The 1,279-nt window shown below is 39.9% G+C and overlaps 1 protein-coding gene across 1 annotated transcript; it reads left to right on the forward strand.

Annotated features, from left to right (window-relative positions):
* LOC146375786 (C-X-C motif chemokine 10-like) lies at positions 1-818 on the forward strand. Its single transcript, XM_084947404.1, has 4 exons — positions 1-52; positions 168-294; positions 379-459; positions 561-818. The coding sequence occupies exons 1-4, from the start codon at positions 1-3 to the stop codon at positions 619-621; spliced, it is 321 nt and encodes a 106-aa protein (XP_084803530.1). The 3' UTR covers positions 622-818.
* Positions 819-1,279: the final 461 nt, after the last annotated feature.

The raw sequence follows: 1,279 nt of genomic DNA on the forward strand, positions 1-1,279 counted from the left end.
ATGAACTTAGTCACTGCCTTCGTTGCCTGCCTGCTTATCCTAGGTGCACAAGGTACTGTGAAAATCTTATTTTTTTCCTTTCTTGTTTTTTTTTCTTCACCCTGTTTATATAAATGGATATTTTGGCTGCTGATCGACAGATAATGCTCCTGTCTTTTCCTACACAGGACAACCAGCCAGCAAATCTAATAAATGCAAGTGTTACAGTTACATTGGCAGAATCAGCCCAAAGCTCATCAAGGCTGAGCCAATGATACACTATCCAAGTATCTTCTGTCCACATACAGAGATCATGTGAGTCCACAAGATGACCTGAGGTATGATTCTGCTGTGTTCTCCAGCTCCTTCCTAATATACCTCTTTTTAAAAATCTTTCAGTGTTACCACAAAAGCAGATATGAAGAAGTGTGTGAATCCAGAGTCCCCACTTGGACGACACATTCTAAAAAATCACAACAAGTAAGCCAAGTTCAGAACGATACACACGCACAACTCTGTGTGAAGATGACAAACTAAAGGTCTGTGTTGCTTGTCACTGATAATCTCACTTGTTTCTTCAGGCAAGGGAAGAAAGGAGCTGTAAGCACCACGACTGCTGGTCAGAGTACTGCTGCAATCTAAATAAGACACTGCATGACGTACACGCTGCACTCCTACTGCACAGCAGAAGTGACACCTGGTGTTGAACTAAAAGGACTCATTCAGTCTCACCGGAAATACAAGAAAGCCAATATTCTTTGTCATTTCTGTTCCCCTCCCATGTGTGTGTATGTGTATAAATTATATCTATCTATCTATATATATATATCGAAGATGCTCCTGACCATGACTTGAACTTTTTAAATACTAAAATAAAACCCATGTGACGGGACTTTCCGTTCTCCGTGTTATGCTTCGTTTCCTGTGTACCTGTGTAAGACACACTAAACTCTTACACATGATGTTCTTTAATTTAGGGAAAAAAATACAGTGATCAATCCATATGACTTGTTTATGATGCAAATGTAGCAGTTATTGTTTTATTATTTGAAATGGGATCTCTACCAATTCAGTGATAGCTGCATGAAAGAAATACAAGGCTTCTATACAAGGCCTAGACTTCAGAAGAATAACTGAGGCAATTCATTTACATGGGATCAAAATGTAACTGAGACAATGATGCACAGGATGAAAAATATTACACCAGAATAACAACAAGGTTCAGCACGGTGGCTTGCCTCACAGCAAGTAGGCTCAATTCCACCATCAGGCTGTGTGAAGTTCGCATGTTCTCCCTGTG

The sequence above is a fragment of the Perissodus microlepis genome, chromosome 12 (assembly GCF_051167445.1).
Source record: "Perissodus microlepis isolate ML-2025 ecotype Zambia chromosome 12, ASM5116744v1, whole genome shotgun sequence".
Lineage (NCBI taxonomy): Eukaryota > Metazoa > Chordata > Actinopteri > Cichliformes > Cichlidae > Perissodus > Perissodus microlepis.